The following is a 24,621-nucleotide window of genomic DNA, read 5'->3' as shown; positions in this document are numbered from 1 at the left end:
TTTTTTGGGCCGCTCCCGAGGCATATGGAGGTTCCCAGGCTAGGGGTCGAATCAGAGCTGTAGCCGCTGGCCTACGCCAGAGCCACAGCAACGCAGGATCCGAGCCGCGTCTGCAACCTACACCACAGCTCACGGCAACGCCGGATCCTTAACCCACTGAGCAAGGGCAGGGACCGAACCCACAACCTCATGGTTCCTAGTCGGATTCGTTAACCACTGCGCCACGACGGGAACTCCTAGTTTGCCTTTTTCTATTCAGGGTTGTGTAAGGACGAAGAGAGCTGTCGTCTTAGAGGTGGAGTAGCCTTTCTTTTTAGACATCCTAACATTCTTATGTGATATGGATTTATTGTTTTCCTCTGTTTTCAATGTTTTAGCATCCTTGGAGGGTAAAAGTGTTCGTTTATATATATTTGCCAGTCCTATAGCTTGAGGACAAAATGCTTGCCCTATGTAATATTTTGAAATCTCTCTGGGTTTTTTGTTTGTTTGTTTGTTTGTTTTGGTCTTTTGTCTTTTAGGGCTGCACCCACGGCATATGGAGGTTCCCAGGCTAGGGGTTGAATCGGAACTATAGCTGCGGCCTATGCTACAGCCACAGCAATGCCAGACCTTAACCCACTGAGAGAGGCCAGGGGTCGAACCTGCATCTTCATGGTTACTAGTTGGGTTCTTAACCACTGAGCCATGATGGGAACTCTAATATCTCTATTTTTTGAAAGGAAGAAGTGAAGCTGTATTAGGTCCTATTGATAATATCACAGCTCTTCACTTTTGAGAGGCCTAAAACCATTAGAGCCTCTGGTTTATTGAAAACCTAAAAAAGTTATAATTGCAAACAAATAGTGCCCAAATCAAGAGTACAGCTTAGTAATGTTATTCTACTGTTTTAACTCCTGTTCCTTGTGAGGTATTTAGTTGGTATAGAATCATGTGCTGATAACTTAGATAAGATGATAAGTTTCCATTTTATCATATGCAAAGAGTTTTTAAAAAAAGATCTAGTCAGTCTACCCTGCTTTGTCTCATAAATTCCATTTTCAACTCTGGTTTTGTAATTTATAGGTTTCTTAAGTAAAATGCTTATGAGATACTTGATAATGTCAGTTTGAAGAAATTTTTCCTGTTGATGGACTCATCAAGTTATTCCACTTCCACATTTTACTTGAGTGTCATTATTGATTGTTACCTTCTGGAGAGTCTTACATTTGTATGTATTGGAAAAATAAGTATCCCTCTTTTCCCTGCCTCTTACATTTACTTGAAATCTGGGCAAAAGGCCTCCTGAGAATCCTTCAAGATAATAAAGATTTTCTTAGGAAGGACCTCATTCCTGTGTATTTAATGCCTACAAATGAAGATCTATGGCTGCTTAAAGCAGGAAACAGTTTATTTTTAAGTGGTTTCAGACTTACAGAAAAGTGGTAAAAATAGTAGAGTTCTCATTGTGCCCTTTACTCGGCTTCCCCTGATGCTAACACCTTATAGTTATTGAAACCTGGACACCGATGTGATCTGATTAACCTACAGACCTTATTTGAATTTCTGGTCCTGAGAATCCAGCCCAGGATATCACATTACATTTAGTTGTCCTATTTCTGTACTCTCTTCTAGTGTTAATTCCTCAAACCTTGTCTTTGCTGACCTTGACACTTTTGAAGAATACTGCTCAAGTATTTTGTAGAAACTCCTTCAGTGTGGGTTTGTCTTTTGCTTTATCATGATTAGAATGAGGCTATGACATTGGACAAGAATACAGAAGTGAAGTTGTGTATTTAATGGGTGTAGGATACCAGTGTGTCTCATTCCTGTGATGCTATCTTGGGTCACCTGATTATAGTGGAGAATCTTCACAGACACCCTAAAGTTATGCTTTTTCTGCTTTGCTGCTCTGTTAGCATCATTTGTTGGTTCATGCACACACCATGTTTTGCTGTGGCGTTTGTTTGCGTAGTGATGATTTTTCTGTTTCTATCATTTCTTCTTACTTTACTAACGGTGGAGTTCTGCTGTAAGGAAGAGTGATCTTTTTCTCCCATTTATTTACTTATTCAGCTATTTATATCATTATGGTCTCATGGATCTTTATTCTATGGGTTATAGTCCATTGCTGTTATTATTCCCTTTTTTCTTTTCTTTCTTTCTTTTTTTTTTTTTTGCTTGGATTGACCCAGATTCAGATATTGGGGGCTCCTTCAAGTTGGCGCCTGTGTCTTTTCAACATACTTTCATCATCTTTTGGGCACTTCTCTATTTTCGGGTACCACAAGATGTTCCAAGTTATCTTGTATTTTCCCAGCTCCAATCCTGGAATGAGTCATTACTCTATGGGACCCTGGCTTCTTTTCTTGCAGAATAGTAATTAGAAGCCAATATGTATGTAAAGTGAGAATCAGGGGATGAGCCCATGTGTGGCCTTCAGGACATTTGTGCATCTCTCCTAGTTATTTGTAGAATTTTGTATGTATATGTTTTTGGATTTATTTTTCTGGGGGGTTCTTACCAGATTTTCAAATGAGACCTGAAAGAGTTCTTGACCTGAAAGAGGTTAAGAACTTCTGGCTTAGAATATCTGAACTCTTTCTATGTATTTATGTCTATTGTGCTTTTATGTGGAATTTTCTTTCTTTATAGGCATGTGGATATGTCAAATATGTCGACCTAGGAAAAAAGGACGGAAACTTCTACAGAAGAAGGCGGCACAGATAAAACGGCGCTATGCTAATCCAATAGGACGTCCAAAAAACAGGTTAAAGAAACAAAACACGGTGTAAGTTGTACTTGTGGCAAGGTGAGGGGAGAAGAGGATAGGGTCTTCTCCATAGTGCAGGATTCTCTTGTTTGCTGTATGAAAAGAAATTCGGTTGTTACAGCTGGCATGTTTATGTAATAATAATGGCTCGCTCTTATTGAGCCGTTAATGAAGTGCCAAGGCCCTCACTGTTCTAAGTGCTTTATGTGTACTAAATCATTTATTCTCCCAGCAGCCCAGTGAAGCAGGTACTGTTGTTACTCTCATTTTTCAAAGGAGGGACCTACAGCATAGAGTGATTAACTTGCATACTTTATAGTATGTGTCTGGCTCTTAACCACTGTCTTATATTGCTTCTTTCACCAAAAAAACAACAAAGAAAAAATTATGTTAATGAAGCATTTCACGGATTCCTCTCTTGATGTAGTCTCAGGAGTTTAGATGTACAAATTGCTGGATAGCTTCTTCTTTTGAGGTCATAGCTAAGTCCCATTTCTATGTCCTGATGTAAAAGAATGGGAATTTTTCATCTATTAGCAGAAATCAGGGGTATAATTATCTCTTGTGGACTGGAACACTGGGTATATCTGGAGGAGGTGGGCCAAGATTCAGTAGCTGATTCTCTTTTTGAGGGAGTATCTCTATAGTAGTTCACCTTTGATGATATGTAAACTATCTTTAGGTCTGTAAACCTCTCTTCTTTTTTTAAAAAATTTTTTTATTATAGTTGATTTACAGTGTTCTATCAATTTTTGCTGTACAGCAGGGTGATCTAGTCACACATATATTCTTTTTCTCACATTGTCCTCCATTGTGTTCCATCACAAGTGACTAGATATAGTTCCCTGTGCTGTACAGCAGGATCTCATTACTTATCCACTCCAGATGCAATAGTTTGCATCTGTTAACCCCAAACTCCCCGTCCATCCCACTCCCTCCCCTTCCCCCTTGGCAACCATAAGTCTGCTGTCCTTGTCTGTGAGTCTTAAACCTCTCTGTATTCTCACAAAATTTACCCACCTTGTTTACAGTTAAGACTGTCTTGAAGGTGATATAACTGTAACCGAGTGGGCATTAGCAGCTTGAAATACGCAGAACCAGTATTGTAGTTTATATTTTAAATCTTAAGTCAAGCTTTAATTTTCCTATAAAAAGACCTTTTCTTTTTTGTTTGTTTGTTTGTTTTTAGGGCTGTACCATGGCATATGGAGGTTCCCAGGCTGGGGTTGAATTGGTGCTGTTGCCTATGCCACAGCAATGCTGGATCTGAGCCGAATCTGCAACCTACACCACAGCTCACAGCAGCGCCGAATCCTTAACCCACTGAGAGAGGCCAGGGATCGATCTTCGTCCTCTTGGATGCCAGTCAGATTTGTTTCCACTGAGCCACGACAGGAACTCCTCTTTTTCTTTTTTTAAATGGCTGCACTCACGGTATAAGGAAGTCTCTGGCTAGGGATTGAATCCATGCTGAGCCGCAGCTGTGGCAATGCCAGATCCTTTAACCCACTGTGCCAGGGTGGGGATCAAACCCACGCCTCTGCAGTGACCTGAGCTGCTGCAGTTGGATTCTTATCCTACTGTGCCACAGTGGGAACTCCTAGAAAGATCTTTTGATTCCTGACTTGCAGAGAGTAACCTGTCCTTATGCTTAGAGGTGAAAGTATACTCTGAGTTGGTGCAGAGATCCCAGGACTTCATACTTGGAAGCATCTTAGTTGTCCCCTGGCATAATTCTCATTTTACAGATGAAGACACTGTTGTTTACAGAGAATGTGAGTTGTCCAAGATGTACAGCTAGTAAGTGGCAGAATTGTGATTCAAATATATCTTCTGACTCCTGGCTTAAGATTCTTAACACTATAAAATGAATAAACTTCCCAGAAATAGATGGGATCATATAATACTTCTCAATCATATAATATTTGTAGTTTATGGAATATTCTTAACACTATAAATTTTTAAAACGTACATTGTTTACTATGTGTTATATATTAAATAGAAACCTTATGAAGATTTCTTTTTAATAGTTACCCTTTTCCCTGTTTGATCCTTTAGGTCAAAATGTCCCTTCAGCAAAGTTCGAACAGGCCCTGGAAGGGGTAGGAAACGTAAAATCACTCTCTCCAGCCAGTCAGCATCGTCCTCAGAAGAAGGCTATCTAGAGCAAATAGACGGCTTGGACTTCTGCAGAGATGGCAGTATCCCCTTGAAGTTCAATAAGAAAACCAAAGGGCTCATTGATGGCCTTACCAAATTCTTTACCCCTTCCCCTGATGGGCGGAAGCCTCGAGGGGAGGTGGTAGACTACTCCGAGCAATACAGAATCAGGAAAAAGGGCAGCAGAAAGCCAAGCACCTCAGATTGGCCCACAGGTAAATGTTTGTTCACTTAGAAACAAAAAGTGTGCCCAAGTGTATTATTTGGAATAACATTGGTTATCTGGAGTAGAATTAAATTTAATTATTAACAATTGGTTATGGAATATAAGAACATGTTAGAGGTATGTATTTAGGCAATGCTCAGGTGATAACTATGGCAGGAATTTAGAGGTTAGAGATGAAGTTGGACAATGGACAAGTAGAAGTTTTAGGTGAAAGAAGGTGCTTTTTGGTGGAACCACAAAGAATCTGCCTATAGAAATTTGGGGTATAATCTTGAATCCAAGGATAACTTCATTTTTCATAAATTACAGAATAAGGCATGTGATGAACATGATGGTGCTTACTTTATTCCTGAAAGGGAATTAGAGTATGGGTAGGTAGATAAAATGCTGTTGATCTAAGCAGAAGTAAAAGACCAAAATTATATACAAGTATGATAAGGTGATTGATTTTTCTACTTCAAATCTTGGCAAATAGAGTTGTAATTTTTCAAGGATTATTCTTAAAAAGAGGAAGAAAGAGCCATAGCTTTAGAACTTTTGCTTATGTATTAGGCTAAGTTCCCTAGTTCTCAAAGTAGAAAACATCTGTGGGAAAGAGGTAAAAGTATAACTAATACTTGATGTTGGAGGAGACAATTTTGATTAGCTGTCCACATAATTAGAGCTGGCCTCATCACTATTGAGTTGAGAGAGACTAAGCATGTGAAGAAAGTAGAAAAGACTCTGAGGGAAGTAGAAAGACAGGTTGGACTCTGGGATCACAAGGGCCAAAAGCTGTAGTATCTCATGTGCTGCATAAGAATTTCTTAACTTTGACTTCCTTCCCCTGAATGTCCCATTGGTGATTGTATTCACCACTTTCTCATTTCTCCTTATATAAATAATTGATTGGTCCAATGCAGAAGAGACAAATGCTCATCTTTGTCAGGCCCCCTTTTATTCAGTATTGGTTGGCTTTTCACCAGAATGGCAGTCAGCTAATTACTCTTTAAGCATTTGAGTACTTTCCATGTCTTTATTAGCTGTGTAGACTGTAGTTAAGCTCCACTCTGAGTATGTTTATCTAAGAAAATATGCTGGTCATTCAGGTTGGACTTAGAAGGAAAGACTCTCATAAAGCAGATCCCAATAAAAGACTTTTTTTTTTTTTCTTTTTAGGGCCACACCTGCAGCATATGGAAATTCCTGGGCTAGGGGTCAAATCGGAATTTCATTCATTTCATATGCCACAGCCACGCAACACCAGATCTGAGCCACGTTTGTGACCTGTGCTTCAGCTTGTGACAATGCCAGATCCTTAACCCACTGAGCGAGACCAAATCAAACCCACATCCTCACAGACACTGTGTCGGGTTCTTAACCCACTGAGCCACAATGGGAACTCCTAAAAGATGTTTCTTTTTTTTTTTTTTTTAATTAAAGTGTAGTTGATTTACTATGTTGTGCCAATTTCTGCTATACAGCTGATAAAAGACATTTTTGAATTAACCATTTCATTGGAGATGGATTATTAGAAGAATCTACTGGAACTTTAGAAATAGAAATTATTAGAGCAAATGTATAAAGTATATGGAAAAGCATTGTTGAGCTTAGGCAGTCATGTGAGCTTTCGCTGTCATTGGCTCTGCCATTTTCTTTATGAATTGGAGTCTAAGAAGCAGGAGGCCTCATCTGATACAGTGCTCCTGAATGTTGTGCTCGGCTGTGCCTGCATCCTCTGTGCCATGCACTAGGGGCATTAAAGGCACAGAGTATCATCAGAGTATGTTTATATTTTTCAGTTTAGGAACATTGTCCTTTTTCTTCTCACACTAAATGAATGACTGTATGTGCAATTGATTTTAAAAGAACTGTCAACCAATTGGTTTTTTCAGCCACATTCATACAGAGAGGAAGTGAGACCACCATCATTGTCATCCTCAAATGCAAAGATAATGATGTACTTAATCCTCCAACACTCCTTTCACTCAGTTCTTTGCCCTTTGGAGGGAGGTACATCATTTAGTGGGTGATTATTACAATTTCTCATACTTACCCAGAGGATTATCGTCTGTGATCCTCAGGTTTTGGAGTTTATCCTTTAAAAGGGTACCCAGAGGAAGTTCCTGTGTGGTGCGGCCCGTTAAGGATCTGGTATTGCCACAACTGTGGTGCAGGGTTATATCTGTGGTGCGGGTTCAGTCCCTGGCCTGGGAACTTCCACATGCTGTGGGTGTGCCTCTCCCCACCCCTACCCCAAAAAGAACCCAGAATGTGAGGGGAGTTGGGGGTACTTACAATCAGTTAAGACCGCTATTTGAAATATATGTTCTTGGAGTTCTGTTGTGGCGCAGCGGAAATGAATCAGACTAGGAACCATGAGGTTGTGGGTTCAATCCCTGGCCTTAATCAGTGGGTTAAGGATCTGGTGTTGCCATGAGCTGTGGTGTAGGTCACAGACACACCTCGGATGTGACGTTGCTGTGGCTGTGGCGTAGGTCCGTGGCTACAGCTCCAATTAGACCCCTAGCTTGGGGACCTCCATATGCCGTGGGTGCGGCCCCAAGAAGACACAAAATTAAAAAATATATATATATGTTTGCTGGGATAAGAATGCATTGGCCTTATTAAGATTGCAGAATCATTGAGAATTTTAAAGGGAGCAAAATTTCCCTGTTTTGTTCCAAAGTGATGAAAATTATGTCTTGCTATAAAACATAAACTTTTTCCATACTACCACAGAATGAAAAAGCAATATTTGCATGTTGACGTGTTAAACTCATAATAAGTTTTATATTCATGTTGTTTCAAAATAGGTACCATATTCTCTAGACCTTTTGCCTATTCTGCTTTTGTATGTATGTATGTATATACTGAAATATCTCTTTCAATGAAATTTGAATTTAGTTATGTAATATTCTTAAGAAGCTTTAAGGTCAATTCAGGGTTTTCATTATAAGGCAGATATAAGATGTACATATTCTTTATTGACTAGTATCTTTCTAGGAATCAGTTTAGTGTTATCCTCTTCTCTGTTACATAATAAAATTGAGACTTTCAAAATTTCATCTAGTTTATGTACTAAACTAAAGATAGTATTGATAACATGTGAGCCCTTTTTTAATGTGCAGACAATCAGGATGGCTGGGATGGCAAACAAGAAAGTGAGGAACGGCTTTTTGGGAGCCAGGAAATCATGACTGAGAAAGATATGGAGTTATTTCGTGATATTCAAGAACAAGCACTGCAGGTAAAGTTGAATATTCAGATTGGACATACAGTCTGTTCATGGATGAGAAAGAGGGTTGATTATATTATGGTTAAAGCAGAAATAGTGATTTATTTATCCATTTCATCTGCAAATAGATGTGATTTGTGCATGTACATAGTTCTGCTGGTTAAGGTGTTCCTTTCAAACCCATGATAACTGCAGATAAATTCCTTGCTTTGGCTACCAGTGTTAAATGAGCTAGTTTATTTATTTTCTGTCTTATGTATAAAGAAGAGTTTAGGATTTGACCCAACCAACAAACAATATATTCATTAATTCAAGAAATATTTATTAAATGCTTCTGCCTTAATTCTTAGTCACACATAGCAAGATATAAATGTACACACACAGAACCTGCTTATGTGCCAGATGCTGGAGATGCCAGCTACAGCCTAGGAGAGACTAGTAAGTAGATCATTTCCTTAATGTGGAAGTTGAATTATAGGATCCATGGAATTTGGGGATCGTAGGAGACAAACAGGTACTTCTGCCTGGGGAGGTTGGAGGAGGATTCAGTGAGGGGAAATACCACTTGTCTTGGTCTTAATATATGGAATTTTATCAGGATGACAGGGAAGGGTCCCATATAATCAGGAGGAACAAGTATGAAGATTTGAAAATAGGGGACAACGTGAGGACGATAGAGTGTAGATAATGGCAAGAGATAATATGGGGAAAGTGAAGGAGTAGGTCTTTATAATCTGCTTTTGGATTGTATTTATCTTTTGTCTTTTCCTTCTTTTCCAACTTAACATGTGAGCCAAGCTGAGTTCTCTCTATCTTGAAAGTAAGAATTCATAAGGCTGATGCTGGGGATGCCGGTTGTGCAGGTGAAACTCTTTGGATTAAGAGACCCATTGGTGAATAGGTTGTTTATGTGGGTTATTATATATTTTTGAAAAGCAGAAACAGCAGTATAAATAACCAGCATTTACTCATTTTACCATCTTACTATTTAACCAAGTATTTGCTTTGAGTGAGATGGGTTTGGGTTCAAGCCTTGCCCTGTGGTTTACTAATTTCTACTTGGGGCAAGTTGCTTCTTTTTTACCTGACAATAAGTAAAACAAAGCATTAGAGGTACTGAAGTAGAAATTTACATCATATTTAGCGAAAATTCAAGGGAAAGAGTAGTTTGGTCTTTACTTTTTAAGAACTTTTTTTTCCTGAAGACAAAGCAGACATAATACTAATGCGTTTTACTTCTACTTCTTTGTATTTCCTAAAATCATGGACATTCTCTTATGTGATCCAGCCATCAAATCAGGAATTTAACACCAATGAAGCATGTTATCTAATCTGGAGATTTTATTCCAATTTCACCAATTGCACCACTAGTGTTGTTTAAAGCAAAAGGGAAAAAAAAACCTTGTCCTGGTCCACTGTCCAGTCTAGGACCATATCTTTCTTTGGCTTTTATGTCTCCTTCATCTCCTGTTAACCTGGAGCAGTATCTCAGTCTTTATCTTCCATGTCCTCAACATTTTTTTTTTTTTTTTTTTAGGACCACAGCTTCAGTATATGGAAGTTCAAAGGCTAGGGGTCGAATCAGAGCTACAGCTGCCGGCCTACACCACAGCCACAGCCAAGCCAGATCTGAGACCTACAGCAGCACCGGATCTTTATTAACCCACTGAGCAAGGCCAGGAATTGAACCTGCATCCTCATGGATACTAGTCGAGTTTGTTACCACTGAGCCCCAACGGGAACTCCTCCTTGACATTTTTGACATGTGCAGGTCATTTATAGACTGTCTGCGGTAGTGATGTGTCCTCAGAGCATTATACCAGGAGGCACGTGAAGTTCACTTTGATCACTTGGTTATGGAGGTATTCTGCCTTGTTTCTTCTCTGCAGAATCATTTGCCCTCTGTAATTAAGTATCTTGTGAGGACACATTTTGAGATCATGTAAATAGAACATTTCTCATCCCACTTTTACTCACTAGGTGTTGTATCCACTGGTGATTCTCACCTGAAACCATTACTTTGTTGGTGGCTTTAGATGGAATTAGAGGATTTTCTAATCATCTTAGTGTAAGCCACCATCATCTCTTGCTTGGGCTGTTGTACTGTCTCCAGACTCATCTTCTTGCTTCCACTCTTGTCCCTCACCCCACTCTCGTTTGTATTGTTTGTTTATACAGGTCCAGAGTAGATGTTTTCAAACATAACCTCTTTCACTCTTACTTGACCCACTGTGACCCTGTACCTGCCTCCCTTCTTAGCTGCTGTCCTCCTGCTCGGCCCTTGTTCACTCTACTCCAGCCACAGGCCTTCCTCCCTTCCCCAGACACATCTGGCACACTCCTGCCTTGGAGCTTTGCTCTTATTGCTCCCTGTGTGGGTTGCCCTTCTTCTGGTCCTGATGTCTCCTCGGCTCACTGCTCACTCCATTTAGGTCTCTGCTCCTGTCACCTTACCAGAGAAGCCTTCCAGATCCCAAATTGAAATAGCAAACATTTATCCCCACTGTATGTGCCCTCCTGCCTGCTTGCTTGTCCTGCCTAGTACTTATCACTTCCGAAATGTAAATATTCAATTCTAGAGTAGAAGTGCCTTGAGAACAGGTTCTTTCTTTTTGGTCACTGCTTTATACTTGGAGTATAATAAAGGCCCAGTAAATATTTGTTTAATAAATGGATATTTAATGAAATTTTCTGCTGGGAGAAATGGGCCAGGAGTTAGAATAATTGTTATGTGAAGAGAAGGATGACTAGGGAGAGTTAAAGGGGTGCTGAGCCTTGCTGAGGCCCAGTGGAGACAATATAAATTTGTTTTAACAATGATCTGGCTAATTGTGTGTTACTTCCAGTGATTGTCCATGTATGTATATGGCACCACGGAAATAGGCAGCTAGGTATTTGAATTCTGGTCTGCTTATTTGGAGTGCATTAAAATTCTGATGATGGTGATATTTCTCCACAAGGTTCATTCATTCAGGATTCATGTACCTGGTGTGGAACTAGAGCTGTAGAGTGAACAACAGGACATGGATGCTGCCTTGATGAAGCCTTCAGTCTGTTTAGTGAGACAGATAGTAAATAATCAGATAATTAAATCTAATTACAATCTGATAAGTGATAGGAAGGAAATATGCAAGTAGTGAGCAATTATAGGAGGGACTTCCTGGTCCAGGTTTCTGGGATTCCTCTTTTAAGGTGGTGATAATATATACAGAAATCTGAAAGATAAGGAGAAAGTCCACAAGGCAAAGAGCTATTGAGAATAATATTCCAGATCTAGGGGGCTGCCCGTAAATATCTTTTTTAAATTAAAAAAAAAAAAAAATTTTTTTTTTTTTTAATTTTTTTACCATGCTCATGGCATGAGGGAGTTCCTGGTTCAGAGATTGGGCCTGTGCCACAGCTGTGACTGGACCACTGCAGTGACAATGCTGGATCCTTAAACCACTGTGCCACCAGGGAACTCCCTGCCTGTAAACATCTTGAGGCATGGGAGAACTTGGTGAATTTGAGGGACTGCTTAAAGAAGGCCAGTATAACTAGAGTATGGTGACTTAAAAGAGTCACAGGAGCTGAAGCTGGAGGGATAGGCTGAGGACATAAGTTAGGATTTGGGTTTTTATTGTAACTCTAGTGGGAAATCATTGAATGATTTTTTTAAAAAAAATTCTTTTCCATTATGGTTTATTACAAGATATTGAATATAGTTCCCTTTGCTGTACAGGTCTTTGTTGTTTATTTTATATATAGTAGTATGTATCTGTTAATCTCAAACTTCTTAGTTATACTTCACCCTCTTCCCCTTTGGTAACATAAGTTTTCTATGTTTGTGAATCTGTTTAAGTTCATTTGTATCATTTTTTTTTTCTTTTAGATTCCACATGTAAGTGATAGCATATAATGTTTGTCTTTGTGTGACTTTATTTAGTGTGGTAATCTCTAGGTCTATCCGTGTTGCTGCAAATGGCATTAATTCTTTCTTTTTTATGGCTGAGTAGTATTCCAGAGAGGGGGCAGGGAGGGAGTAGGAAAGAGTGAGTGTATATCTATGTACATGTGTACATGTGCATACACCACATCTTTAACTGTTGAATGATTTTTAGCAAGAAAATAGAAGGATCAGCTTTTTTTGTTGTTGTTACAGGGATCAGTTTTGCATTAAAAGTTTTTTCTTGACCACTTCTTGATTGGAATTAGGCAAGAATGGAAGCAGGGAAAGCAGTTTAGGGGCTTTTTCAATGATCCAGATGAAGAAAGATCAAATGAGATGAGGGCTACATGGCATGCGGAAGTTCTCAGGCCGGGGATCGGACGTAAGCCACAGCAGTGACAAAACCGAATCCTTAGTTGTTAGGCCACCAGGGAGCTCCAGATCATCATATTTAGTAACATGGGGGTGATCTTGAGAAACTGTTTATATAATGAGGAAGGGTATAATTGGAGCAGGGTCAGGAAGGAATGGAAGAAGAGAAATTGGTTATAGAAGTAATGTGTGGCTACTCGAGATATTTTCCAATGAAGGGGAGCAGGAAGGAGATAGTTGGATGGAGATGTAAAGGCAAAAGAAGGTATACTTTTTTAATATAGGAAGATAATAGGAATGATTTAGTAAAGAGAAACCTGATAATGCAAAAAAAGAAAGGAAAATTGTTGGAACTATGTCTTTGAATAGGTAAGAGGAAGTGGGGCATTGGCCTTGGGCAGGGTCTCTGGGCACAGGGGTGGACATTCAGATGTGGCCTGGAAAGCTGCAGAAACTTTCTCTTGATTGCTTCTTAGAAAGCAAAGGCATTGTTGAACATGAAGACAGGGTACAAGGTACTGGAGGCTTGAGGGACAGCAGAGAGTATGAAATACTCTTTTAGGAGAGTGCAAGAATGAATGGAGTAGAGAAGCGTCACTGAAGTTAGTGGTTATGAGTTATAAATTGAGAGTAGTTAGTGCAGTTGTGTTTTTCTCTAACCATGTTCAGATGTGAAGATAATAGCTTAAATTGTGTTGGAGAATTGAATTTATCCAGAGTTGGGATTTCTTTGAATCAGGAGATGAGAAAAAAAGTTAAGGATACATGCAGAGACGAGGTACAGTAAAAGACCTTGAAGCTAAGCTGGATAAGGAGAAGAGGGAAGCCTCAGGAAAGTGAAAAGCTGGTAGGATCATGGGTTATCAGTCCTGTGGAGGGAAAGAATGAAAGAGCTGAAGACAGGATCCCAGATTTTATCAATATTTACTGGTAAAGCAAAGAAGTGCAGAAGGAAAAGGCATGGGGCAAAGAGATAGGAAATAGCATAGTCACACCTAGAATTCTGAGATCCAGAGTCCTGAAAACTTAAAAAATTATTGTGGTATAATATACGTAACATACAATTTATCATCTTAATTGTTTTTAGGACTGCAATTCAGTGGCATTGAGTACATATACAGTGTTGTACAACCGTCACTATCATCCATCTCCAGAACTTTTTCATCTTCCTGAACTGAAAGTCTGTACTCATTACACACTAACTCCCCATTTCTCCCTCCCCCATCCCCTGGCAACCACCATTCTACTTTCAGTCTGTGAATTTAACTACTCTTGGTAGACCTTACAGAAGTAAGTGCACTCGTCCTTTTGTGTCTGCCTTATTTTACTTAACATAATGTCTTCAGGGTTCATCCATGTTGTAAGCATGTATTAGAATTTTCTTCCTTTTTAAGGCTAAATAATATTCCATTGCATAGACTGTATCTTATTTTTTTTTCCTTTTTATGGCCACACCCTCAGCATATGGAGGTTCCAGGCTAGGGGTCGAATCAGAGCTGTAGCTGCCGGTCTATGCCACAGCCACAGCAATGCCAGATCCTAGCAGAATCTGCGATCTACACCAAAGCTTGGGGCAACGCTGGGTCCTTGACCCACTGATCGAGGCCAGGGATCGAACCCACATCCGCATGGGTACTAGGCAGATTCTTAACCTGCTGAGCCACAATGGGAACTCCTAGACAACGTCTTTTTTTAATCCATTTATCCATCATTGGACACTTGGGTTGCTGACTATTGTGAATAATGTTGTTATGAACATGGGTATACAGATAACTGTTTGAGTTCTAGCTTTCAATTCCTTTGGCTCTGTACCCAAAAGTAGAATTGCTCATTTATATGATAATTCTGTGTTCAATTTTTAGAGGAACTGCCACAGTGTTTTCCACAGTGGCTATACCACTTGACATTTTCACCAGCAGTGCTCAGGGGTTCCAGTTGCTCCACATGCTCTCCAACACTTGTTATTTTCTGGTGTTTTGGTTTGGCTTTTTATAGTAGCCATTGTAATGAGTGTGAAGTGATCTCATTTTGGTTTACATTTGTATTTCCCTGATGATCAGTGATGTTGAGCATCCTTTCTTGTGCTTATTGGCCATCGGTATGTATAACTTCTTTGGAGAGTGAAAAAACAATTATAACTCATTTTATAGTAAGTCTCATTTACCCTTATTCAGTTGTTGGCAAAACATAATCTGAACTGACTTGGGACACTATATATTCTTTATTACCTAACTTAGTTATTTAATGTGAATGTTTGTACACTTTGCTAAAGAAATATTGATGTACCTGATTATGGAGTGTTGTCCCCAATCCTGCTGGGGCTATTGATTTAAGACACACACATGTATTGTAGTTCTTTTCTAAAATGAGAAGAATTCAGAATTCCAGAGCACATTGTATTCCAAGGACTTTGGATAAGAGACTGTGGACTCGTAGCTTCATTTCTTTGGAAAGTTAAGTTCCAGTTCAAAAATAATTATACACAAACTTTCGGAATTCAGAAATTAATTAGTTGAAGGTACCTATACGTCCCATCTCACCATGTACTGTTTTGTTCTGTCTTTGTGCTTCACTTTTTTTTCCAGTTTAAAATTTTTTTAAATGTTATGACTGCATCCACAGCATATGGAAGTTCCCAGGCCAAGATTGAATCCGAGCTGCAGCTATAGCCTATGCCACAGCTGCGGCAACACCAGATCCCTGCCAGGCTGGGGATCGAACCCACATCTCCACAGCGACCTTAGCTGCTGCTGTTGGTTCCTTAACCCACTGCACCACAGCGGGAGTGGGAGTTCCTTGCATCTGTCTCTTAACTTCTCTGAGCCTTGTTACCCCCATCTCCCCACACACATTGATTGTGGGGATTACCTGAGTTCACAGTGTAAGATGCTGAGTCTGCAAACTCTATATATGCTGACTCTCCTTAAAAAGTTCATGTTTCTTACATTTGCAACATGTGAACTCATTCTTACATGTCTCTTTCATCATGTAACTTTTAATCCCTAATTAACAGAATTAATTTTTGCTAGTTTTTATAGGAAGGTGTTCTAACAAAAATATGGCTTCTTCCCACATTTCACATTCTCATACTGATAATAAGGGTACGGTCCTACCCTCCACTCCTGCCTCAGACTGTCATTTCCCATGGAGAATAGAAAACAAAGGTGGGGCAGGGTACATCAGTTGTAATTTTTGTTTTGTATCTGATCTGGACTTGGGGTCTCTCTATGCAAGAGTGATCTCTGTATATTGGAAACTAAAATTAAATAAGTCATTTAACAGAAGTGGAGGTTTTTTAGAAGAGTAATTAACAATCTTTTCTCATAAACTCCTGGTGATTAAAATTTCACTATCTAGAATAGGCGTATTTAAAGTCACCTTTTGGGAATTCCCTGGTGGCTCAGTGGGTTAAGGATCCAGGGTTGTCACTACTGTGGTACGGGTTTGACCCCTGGCCCAGGAATTTCTGCATGCTGCGGCATGGCCAAAATAAGTAAGTGAGGTTACTTTTTGGTTTAGCCCAATTACTAGTGCGTGTAGTACCTCCCTTACTTTCTTGGATTAAAATGTCCATTCTGGCCCAGAACATGTGTTACATTTTAAAGATTGGCATTTTCAAATGAGAAGCAGGGCACAGAGTAGTAGAACTTGAGTTAAAAGTTTAAAAAAATAATAATTTGTGCTCTTGATTGTATTAGATAGCTGCAACTTTGGAGAGTTGCCTGTTTGATGAAATTTTGAGTGAAACATAAAAATAAAATGACTTAGCAAAGATAACCTTGTAATTCTGATTTGACAAATTGATTTTGGCCAAGACTGGGTTAATTTAGTGTGGTGTAGATGCAGCTGTTCCTTCCTCAAGGCGCAGAGCCTTTGTTAACTTCTAAACCTCAGTGAACGGAAGCACACTGGCTCAGAGGCTTTCTTTCACAAGGGAACTGGAGGTGGTGGTGACAGGTGGGTGTGCGAATTTCACAGTGTGGAAGAGCCAGGGTGAGTGAAGGCAGGAGAGGTCTGCCGTTGAGTCTAGAGTTACACAGACTGTCTTGGTTGCGGTGATGTGCAAACAGTTGTACTGGAGCTGGATGTCCACTTTCACGTCGGGCATCCACCTGGAAGAGCGCCAGGCAGTGGATGGGAAAGCTCTCAAACAACAGGCGGTGCCACAGCAGGTGTGTGCTCTCAGCTTCTCTGCTTCCTATGTGATCTCAGCTCAGAAAGTTAGATTGGTTTCTTCTATTGTTTATTTTGATACTCTGTACTACTGTTCTTGTTATTTTTGACCTGTGAAGACATACTAAAAGACACTACTTTATGAATTGGAATACTTGATTCTGAAATGTAGCCAAAAGAACAGTGTGTTTAGAATCTTTTGCAAAGTTCTCTTTTGGTTTTGAGAAACAGAAAAATCTTATTTTAATCCTATCTTGTGGTTTTCTTTTTGATTTTTGCCTTCTGAAGAGCCTCAGTGCTCCTTGGTGTCAAAACAGTTTATCCAACTAATAGATGTTTGGCTTTTGTTTTGAGGTGTCTAAGGGAGGGTGAGGCTTCTCCTGGCTGTGCTCCAGCATGAAACCTGAGATCAGTCCCTTGGCCTTTTATAAAAGGGAATGGTTAGAAAGACCAGGGAGAGTTCTCAAATGAGTTGTAGTGAAGAGGCTTCATCCTTAAATGAATTTATATGAAAACAGTGAATAAAAACCTCTGACATCCTTCTTAAAAAAAGTCAGTTGATGTTTATAGAATATCCATGATAAATATACATGCTTATATATGTCCTATACATACCACCCCCATGGGCAAACATTGTTTTATTGTACTTCACTTTATTATGCTTCACAGATAATTGTATTTATTTTTTACAAATTGAAGTTTGTGGCAACTCTGAGTTGAGTAAGTTCATCAGCACCATTTTTCGAACGGCATTTGTTTATGTCTTTCTGTCGCATTTTGGTAATTTTGCAGTAGTTCAAACTTTTGGTGATCTGTGGTCTTTGATACTACTCTGGGACTTGGTGAAGCCTCAGATGATGCTTAGCATTTTTTAGAAATAAAGTATTTTTAAATTAAGGTATGTGCATTTTTTTAAAGTCATAATGCTACTGCACACTTAATAGGCTATAGTATAAACATAACGTTTATATGCACTTGGGAAACCGAAAAATTCATGTGACCAGCTTTGTTGCAATATTCCCTTTTTGCTGTGGACTGGAGCTGAGTCCACAGTATCTCTGAGGTGTTCCTGTATACATGTATGCATATTCATGAGTCTCTTGCTGTATTGGTGCAGAGCAAATCAAATTCCCTTGAATTTAAGGTTTTAAAACCTGATGTTGTAGTCATTAACAGTGGCTTGTATTTGAACTGCTTATGTGGAAGTCATAAAGGCTTTACAGATTACTCCTTTTTTTAAGATAATGTAATTCCAGAGTTCCTTGGTGGCTCAGCAGGTTAAGGATCCACTGTTGTCATTGCTGTGGCTCAGGTTGTTTCTGTGGCATGGGTTCCATCCCTGGCCTGGGGACTTTTTGGGCGCAGCCTGTAAACAAACAAATAAATAATCCTTTCTTTTTAAAAAAGATACTGTAATTCAGGTCATTGCAAGATTAGATGCATAGAGATTACTTTCATTATAAGCAGAAGGTAGATTAAAAAGGGATAAAAATATGTGACTAACAAGAGTATTTTTTCTTTTGGTCAAATCTATGAAAAAAACCACTAATGAATTGGGGCACTATAAAGTTAATTGAAGACTCCGTTACTTGTTTTGTTATATTTTTTTAATATTGTTCTTAACATCTGCTTTGGCAAACTAAAAGACAAGTCCTTTCTGTCTGCATTGCTGTGGCTATCAGTCAGGGCCCCTCGCTGTGGCCTGGGCAGGCAAGCAGCCCTCCTCCCACCCCATCTCATCTCTCCGAATGCCTGCAGCGTCTCTTTAATAACCAAGGCATCAAGGAGTGAGGTTGCTTGAGTCAAGTATTCTCAGTATTATTAAATATGGAAAATGCAATGTCACCAGCTGGATTTGGTCCTGAGAGATTCCCTAGCATTTTTATTCTTTATTGGATACTCTACTTAAAGAATAATACAGCTTATTTCAAAACTTGTTAGCTTGTTCCTAGCTTTTTAAATTCTACTGTGGAATCCTGACAAGGCAACACTTAGACTCAGATGGGTGTTTGGTTTTGTTATCCATTTCAGGGTATGTAATTTAGCTAACCTCTGTAATGTGTTTTCTGACTGCACAGAAAGTTGGAGTGACTGGTCCCCCTGACCCTCAAGTCCGCTGTCCCTCTGTCATTGAGTTTGGGAAGTATGAAATTCACACCTGGTACTCTTCCCCATATCCTCAAGAATACTCAAGGTATGTTTTGAGATACCATTTACCTTTTGTTTATAGATTCATAGAACTCCAGCACCTGAAGGGTACCCTGTGGGTTAAACCATATGTTCAAAGTACGGTCATTACATAGCTTCTTACCTACTTAGTGACATGGTTTGTCTGAAATATTAGCCAAAATAATTATACCAACATTGATTTATTTAGTGCTTTACAGTATACACAGTGCTTTAACGTAGGTTATTTCTGAGAAGCTGGGAGTAGGCTGATATAATGGTTAAAAAAAACCCCAAAAACTAGAAGTCAGTATTTTTTTTTAACTTTCTCTTTCCATGTAGCTTAATAACTTGTTTGTCTGGTTTCCAAGTCTAACAGAAATAGAAAAATAGGAGTGAGAATATTTTTTCAGACCCAGATCTCAGTGACAAAACAAGAAGAGAGAGCAGACCCCCAAGAAACTAACACATAAGCTCATGAAACACAGCAACTGAGAGCTATTTCTTAAAGTGTCAGTTACCCCCAAACTTTGTGAGAGATCTTCAAGGCAATATTCTATTGATTCCAAAGAAGAACAGCAATCTTAATTTGTTATAAATATATTTCTGTATTGTGTATGTATTATATATAACATATACATAAAACACACAGGCACGCATGTGCATGCACATGCACGCGTGCGCGCGCGCGCGCACACACACACACACACACACACACACAGTGTTACAAGAGGAAAGGAAATTCCTACCTACAGAACACAGGTGTGCAAGTCAGTTTCCTCTGCAGGAGTTCTGGATAGCCAAGATCTTGTATGATCAAGAACAGCAAAGCTGAGGAGTTAATTTCTTCATTAGGTTTAAAAAGATTATTACTGTCAGCTGTTCCAGGGGTTGTAGTGCCAGGATTGGAACCACAGACCCCTTTTCCCTTTCCTTCAAGGGGAGGAGAAGAAACCAGTTGATTCACGAACGGAGAGCAAGCCGGTCTCAGAAGAATTAGGAGGCTCTTGACTTTTAAAATATTAAGTCTCATTAAAAATGTTGCTTTGTGTTTAGATAAAGTTGTTGCTAGAACCTGACTTCTTAATCAGGTTTGAGGGAATAACTTATCAATGAAGGAGTAAACAAATATTTCCAGCAGAAAAATAAATAACAAGAAGTGTAGTAGGAATTGTAATAGAAAGCAGCAATAGGATAAGAACTGTAAAATTCTTCAACTTTCTTAATTTCTTAAGTAGAATTGTAGATGTTTTCTATATATTTCCTTATCTACCATTGTGGAGGGTTCCCAGAACTTTTCATCAGAAAATATTCTGTAATTTAATAAATTCATCAGTACTTAGGATTTTTCTGTCTATGTATTTATAATTAATTGCATTTTTAGAAAACCACATATATATTTAAAAGAGTTTAGGCATGTTTCACTTCTGAGTTCTTTTTTTGTTTGTTTTTTTAGGGCTACACCTGCAGTATGTGGAGTCTCCCAGGCTAGGGGTCAAATCTGAGCTGTAGCCGCTGGCCTACACCACAGTCATAGCAATGCCAGATCCAAGCCTCGTCTGCGACCTACACCACAGCTCACTGCAACACTGGATCTTTAACCCACTGAGTGAGGCCAGGGATCGAACCTGCATCCTCATGGATGCTAGTCAGATTCCTTTTCACTGAACCACAACGGGAACTCTGTGAGTTCTTTTATTTTTATTATTATCTTTTCTTTTTCTTTTTACGGCTGTACCTATGACATGTAGAAGTACCTGGGCTTGGGGTGAATCAGAGCTGCAGCTGCAGGCCTGCCACAGCATTGCTGGATCTGAGCCACATCTGCGACCTGTGCTGCAGCTTGTGGATCCTTAACCCTCTGAGTAAGGCCAGGGATTGATCCTGCATCCTCACAGAGACAGTTTTGGGTCACAGAGACAGTATCGGGTCTTTAACCCACTGAGCCACAACATGGACTCCCTACTTCTGAGTTCTTTTAAAATTGAGTTGATTGAAATGTTTAGAGAGCTTATGTTTTCCGAATAATAAACCTGTATTTTTACTTTGATAATGACTATTTATTATTCTCTGCTAAATTGCTTCTAAATTATTTTCTCATTAAAGGTCTTAAACACTTTTAAAAATTTCCAAGTCCTAAAGCATGCAAAAACAAAACAGTTGGATAAGTAAAAATAAAAAAGGACAGATCACAAGAGTAAAAATCATTTGGGGAGTGGGATTATGCATTACCTCCTATAATACTCAGATATTTGTGTGTGCAATGTATGTTAAGTATTCTTACATCCTTGACTTTAAAAACAAAACCAAAACCCAAATGAAACAACAGCAGTAAAGTAATAATGCTACTTCATCTGGAGCAGTGTGATTGTTTTAGATATTGAAGAATATAAACCAGAGTTTTAACCCTAGTTTTCTCCAACAGGGCCATGTGATTCTCACACATGGCAAACAGGTCCATAAAGGGCCCAACTTTGCCTTTTAAAAATGACATAAATGGGCTAAAGGCAAGAGGAATTGTGGTCATAGGGTATCCTTTATTCCCGAGCTATTTAGAACCTAGCTTCTTAACAGCCGCTTTGCTCCAAGATCATAGTAAGATCCTAAGAAGGCAGATTACCACATAATTGAGTAGCTTAGGAATTTTGCTGCTTTTGATCCTGTTGCTGATTTGATTTGATGCATCAGTTATGCACAGCCCTAGTTACTAAAGAATAGCATCCTTGAGGTCTTTGGGTGACTTAAATATGAAGTAAAATGGATGAAAGGAGAATAGAAATATTCATAGTATTAATTACAAATAATAACATCTATAGTTATCATTGACTGAGTTTGCTACAGGACTAAACAACTCTGGAATAATTCTGTGAGGTGGATATTGCTATCTTTGTTTTATAGACCAGGGCCCAGCAAATTATTCGAGATCATGCAGCCTATAAATGGTAGAACCAGGATTTAATCCCACTTTTAGCACATGGCCATCACCTTTAACCACTATGCTTCACTACTCCATGTAGCATTGCTATCTAGATTGATCTCAGATAGATGGCTTATACCATAATCTTCAACTTAAGTAATATTTGATATAATCTTTATTGTTGTATTAAAATTTTACTACAAGTTGATGTATTATAAAGTTCGCACAAACTGCTACTATCTTGGACAATGTTCAGAAGCCACACAGGTACTGTAGGAATTCCCAGGAAGAGTATTTGCATTAGAAGTTAAGGGAAGCAATACACCTGCAGCCCAGTCCTGCCTTCACAGACTGTGGTGTCAGTGTAGTGGGTGACTTAAAAATAAACGTCAAGGATGAGGCTACACCCCACAATGCAGCTATTTAGGGTTATCATACACCTACTTGATATGGGCCTGGGTGCTATCAGGGAGAAGGTGACAGAAAGCAGCACCCAGCAGTATTCTCTAGGGCAGGGAGTATTCATCATCTCAGCAGCTGCACTTCATTTCATGTGATGTAATGTTCTCGCTGTGTGATACATCCTCTCAGGGAGAAAACTGTGGCCATTGGTACTATTACTTTTTTCTAGGAGTTTTATTGAATTATTCCCTTTAGACTAACAGTGTTACCCTAGTAGGCTTGGTTTTAATAAAGAAAAGGTTTTTACAATACAATGGATCATAAGAGACTACGACAATTATATACCAAACGGACAACCTAGAAGAAATGAACAAATACCTCACAATGTACACTCTCCCAAGCCTGAACTAGGAAGAAATAGAAAATATGAACAGGTCAATTACCAGTAATGAAATCGAATCAGTAATAAAACAAGTCCTAACAGACAAAACTTCAGGACCAAATGGTTTCACAGGTAAATTCTTCCAAACATTTAGTGAAGAGTTAACACCTGTCCTTTGCAAACTATTCCAAAAAATTGCAGAGGACAGCATGCTTCTAAACTCATTCTATGAGGCCAACATCACCCTAATACCAGAACCAGACACAAATACCACAAAAAAAGAAAATTATAGGCCAGTATCACTAATGAAGATAGATGCAAAAAGCTTCAAAGTATTAGCAAACCAAATCCAGCAGTACGTTAAAAGGATCATACACCATGATCAAGTGAGATTTATCCCACAGATGCAAATCAGTCAGTGTGATACACCACATTAACAAATTGAAGAATAAAAAATCTTCTCAGTAGGTGCAGAAAAAGCTTTTGACATGCATTTATGAAAAGAACTCTTCAGAAAGTAGATACAGTGGGCAAAATAATCTTTAAGAAGAAAAACAGAACTGGAAGCATCACACTGCCTGACTTTATACTACAAAGTTTCAGTCATCAAAAACAGTCTGGTACTGGCACAAAACCAGACACAGAGATCAAAGGAACAGAATAAAGAGCCCAGAAAAAAACTTAAGCAATTGTGGTCAGTTAATCTATGACAAAGGAGGCAAAAATATACAATGGGGAAATGACAGTCTCTTCAATAAATGGTACTGGGAAAACTATGCAGCTAATGCAAAAGAATGAAGTTAGACAACTTTCTTCTTCTTTCTTTTTTCTTTTTTTTTTTTTTTTTGCCTTTTAGGGCCGCACCTGCGGCATATGGATGTTCCCAGGCTAGGGGTCGAATTGGAGCTGCAGCTGCCAGCCAACACCACAGCCACAGCCACAGCAATACCTGATGTGAGCTGTGTTTTCGACTTATACCACAGCTCATGGCAACACCAGATCCTTAACCCACTGAGTGAAGGCCAGGGACCAAACCCACATCCTCATGGGTACTAGCCGGATTCATTTCCACTGTGCCACAATGGGAATTCCTAGACAAGTTTCTTAAGCCACGTACAAAAATAAGTTCAAATGGATTAAAGACCTAAACGTAAGCCCTGAAACCATAGCATTCGTAGAAGTAAATGTCAGAAGAACGCTCTTTGACATAAATTGCCGCAATTTTTAAAAATCTATTTCCTAAAGCAAAGGAAACAAAAGCAAAAGTAAATAAATGGGACCTAGTTAAATTTAAAGCTTTTGCACAGTGAAGGAAACCATTGACAAAATGAAAAGACAGCCTACTGAATGGGAGAAAATACTTGGAAATGATATGACCGATAAGGAGTTAATATCCAAAATATATAAACAGCTCATACAACTCAACATCAAAAAACAACCTGATTAAATAATGAGCAGAAGACCTGAATCAACATTTTTCAAAAGAAGACATGTAGGTGGCCAGCAGACACATGAGAAGGCCCAACATTGTTAATTATTAGAGAAATGCAAATTAAAGCCTCAATAAGATATCACCTCATGCTTGTCAGAATGGGATGTCTACAAGTAGCAAATGTTGGCAAGGAATTTGAGAGTAGGCAGCCATTGCATACTGTTGGAGGAAGTGTAAATTGGTGTCATCACTGTGGAAAACGGTATGGAGGTTTCTCAAAAAACTAAAGATGGAACTACCATAATATGATCCAACAATTCCACTCCTGGGTGTATATCCAAAGGAAACAAAAACATTAATTCAAAAAAATATATGTTCAAGGAGTTCCCATTGTGACTCAGTGGGTTAAGAACCTGACATAGTGTCCATGAGGTTGAAGGTTTGATCCCTGGTCTGGTTCAGTGGGTTAAAGTTCCATTATTACCTCAAGCTGT

General features: G+C 39.1%; 1 protein-coding gene across 1 annotated transcript in view; it reads left to right on the top strand.

The window, feature by feature from the left end:
* KAT6A (lysine acetyltransferase 6A) overlaps positions 1 to 24,621 on the top strand; it is a 107,157-nt gene that overhangs the window by 57,335 nt on the left and 25,201 nt on the right. Inside the window, 4 exon segments of the mRNA XM_021078038.1 lie at positions 2,635 to 2,770; positions 4,811 to 5,127; positions 8,249 to 8,367; positions 18,907 to 19,022. Of these exon segments, the coding sequence (XP_020933697.1) occupies positions 2,635 to 2,770; positions 4,811 to 5,127; positions 8,249 to 8,367; positions 18,907 to 19,022 (688 nt within the window).

This window comes from Sus scrofa, chromosome 17 (genome assembly GCF_000003025.6).
Source record: "Sus scrofa isolate TJ Tabasco breed Duroc chromosome 17, Sscrofa11.1, whole genome shotgun sequence".
NCBI lineage: Eukaryota > Metazoa > Chordata > Mammalia > Artiodactyla > Suidae > Sus > Sus scrofa.
Note: the sequence above shows the minus strand (reverse complement) of the source record. Positions and strands in the feature narration are given on the sequence as shown.